The sequence below is a fragment of the Pinus tabuliformis genome, chromosome 8, assembly GCF_031772625.1.
Source record: "Pinus tabuliformis cultivar Carrire ecotype Pingquan chromosome 8, CPIR1, whole genome shotgun sequence".
NCBI classification, from domain to species: Eukaryota; Viridiplantae; Streptophyta; class Pinopsida; order Pinales; family Pinaceae; genus Pinus; species Pinus tabuliformis.
The window spans coordinates 51,845,473-51,847,836 of NC_142294.1; the positions used below are offsets into that span (position 1 = coordinate 51,845,473).

The following is a 2,364-nucleotide window of genomic DNA, read 5'->3' on the forward strand; positions in this document are numbered from 1 at the left end:
CATATCAATTAATTTAATTAATAATTGTCATTTAATCTAATTTAATTAGACCAATACAACCCATCAGGTACAGTTCAATTGGCTGTAGCCTAATTATGAAGTGATATGTAAAGGATGAGATTCAAAGGTCAAATCCCCATGGGTTAGACCAACAAAAAATATTTAATTAAAGCAATTAGAGCAATACATTAGTGGTGGACCAGATATGTTAGATATCTTTGTAACATATACAAAATTCATAAAATAACACCCAAACATGTGACAAACACTGAAAAAAATTGATGTCCCTTGCATAATGTTGTGTCTACTGTGAGAAACACTGAAAAAGAATTGATGTCCCATGTATAATGTTAAAAAAAAAGCCAAATGCCACAATTTTCCCTGAATCAAGATAATTTTTTTTCAAAAATTCTGATCATAGAAGTGTTTGAAGTATTTTTCTTATGGTGGAAACAAATTCAGCCCCATCAAAAACCCTTGAGCACCCAAAATCCTGAAGCTTGTCAATTATAATCCAGATTTCCCAAAATTGTAACTTTTTAGAGAAAGAAAAAGTCCCACTACATCCATGCTCACCCTCTCTTTTAAGCAGCAAAAGGTTTGCAGTACACTATGAATCAGGGTCACTTTTTTTTCAAAAATTCTGACCATAAAAATGTTTGAATCATTTTTTTGATGGTGGAAACAAATTCAGCACCATCAAAAAACCTTGATCACCCAAAATCCCTGAAGCTTGTCAATTATAATCCAGATTTCCCAAAACTATAACTTAGAGAAAGAAAAAGTCCCACTACATCCATGCTCACCGTCTCTTTTAACCAGCAAAAGGTTTGCAGCACACTACAGTGTAGGTTTCCAACCTACAACGAATATACATACGTATAACATATTTATTATAGGCATTAAGGGTGACAGGTACTATCGATTTTGGCAAAAGGTGCTGATCAAGTCAGTATGATTTGATACAGAGATCTGAAAACCACAAGCAAGCAAGTGCTCTGTTGTAACTTTGATGACGAAGTCATATGCCCAGAAAGGTGCTAATTTTCCTCATGGGACGAGATTTTGGTTTTGGTATTCCGGCCAGTATTGCCCTGGTTCTGAGCTTCTGAGGCCGTGCGTTTTCTGAGATAGCCGTGATGAAGTGGTCGGGGAATCTGATAATTGAACTGTGAAATGTTGACCCCTTCCTTGGCGTACTGAGGATCGTCTTCCAAGAATTTCTCAACCTCAACCTTGGACCTTAATTTCTTTCCGGATGGAGCAACATAGTACACATCTGCAAACCTGCAGGTGCTATCTCCTCTGAGGGAGAGCAACCGCTCCCATCCTGTGGGAGGGCGAGGTATATTTGGTTTGTCCATTATCCACAGACGACTGATATCTGGTGAGAGGTCAGTTGGGTCATCACAGGAAGCATTCGGGCGCCACGTAGAGGCTTTATTACACACCCAAGGATTTTCAGAAGCGCAATGCCGAATGGCTTCATATTGTTCCTTGCTTGGGATGAATCTCCATTTTAAGCATTTCACGCATTGGACGGCATACGCCCCAACAGTGGGAAAAACCCTTGAAGAAGGTGAAGAATCCTTATTCTTTGAACTGGATCTCGCCAGTTTATTCTGGGATGACAATGCAGCTAAAGTTCCCGGCGTCTCGCCCTCATCATTCATCCATTTATCATTTTCCAGATAGTTTGCGGTTTCTTTGGGAGCAGTTACAACACCATTCAATGGCACACTACTATTCTCCAAAGCTTTCTCAGGTGCACACTGTATGCCGGAAAATAAAAGGCTTCATTCTAACCCTAACAAAAGCTACAATATCTTTGAGCTATGAAGCAAAGAAAATGTAAATAAAAATGCGAGCCGAGAAATCATCAAGAAAAGAAATTCTAAATACAAAGGGCTCGTATCAGTATTACCTCTACCGGAGAGATTTCTCCCTCTGTGGATTGTGGTTCTTCCATGGTTTTCGTTTCTTGCTGCTACTTCTGATCTCACAGAAATATCTTGAACCTTCACGTCGTTCTCGCCTCCTGCCCTGACATGTATATTTGGCATGCATCAATATTATTGTACCTTGAAAGTTATAAAATATTGAAAAGGGTAGGGCTTGTAGAGCTTAGATGTGGATACACCTTGGGAACCATGCCAGCAAGCAGGGGATGGATGCATTCAGGTACGGTGAGTACAATATACATGTGAAGGAGTACATGCGCGTGTGTACACGCAGTCTTCAAGAGTACTTTTTGTGGTAAAAGATTGTTCTCAATGCTTATTAGGAGCACGTCATTGGTTCAAGTTAATTCGGTAGTACTATGGAGACCTGCACTTTCAGGCCGGTATTTTCGCAAAATCTAGA

At 39.6% G+C, this 2,364-nt stretch overlaps 1 protein-coding gene across 1 annotated transcript; it reads right to left on the minus strand.

Annotated features, from left to right (window-relative positions):
- Positions 1-735: 735 nt before the first annotated feature.
- On the minus strand, positions 736-2,088 carry LOC149234100 (putative methyl-CpG-binding domain protein 12). The gene is made up of 2 exons (XM_089461109.1): positions 1,925-2,088; positions 736-1,772 (listed from the first exon to the last, which is right to left on the minus strand). The coding sequence occupies exons 1-2, from the start codon at positions 1,967-1,969 to the stop codon at positions 1,041-1,043; spliced, it is 777 nt and encodes a 258-aa protein (XP_089317235.1). The 5' UTR covers positions 1,970-2,088; the 3' UTR covers positions 736-1,040.
- Between the last annotated feature and the right edge of the window lie 276 nt (positions 2,089-2,364).

Coding starts and splice junctions, on each gene's coding strand:
- LOC149234100 (XM_089461109.1), bottom strand. CDS start 1,969: ATGGAAGAACCACAATCCACAGAGGGAGAAATCTCTCCGGTAGAG. Junction 1,773..1,924: donor GAGAAATCTCTCCGGTAGAG/GTAATACTGATA, acceptor TCCGGCATACAG/TGTGCACCTGAGAAAGCTTT.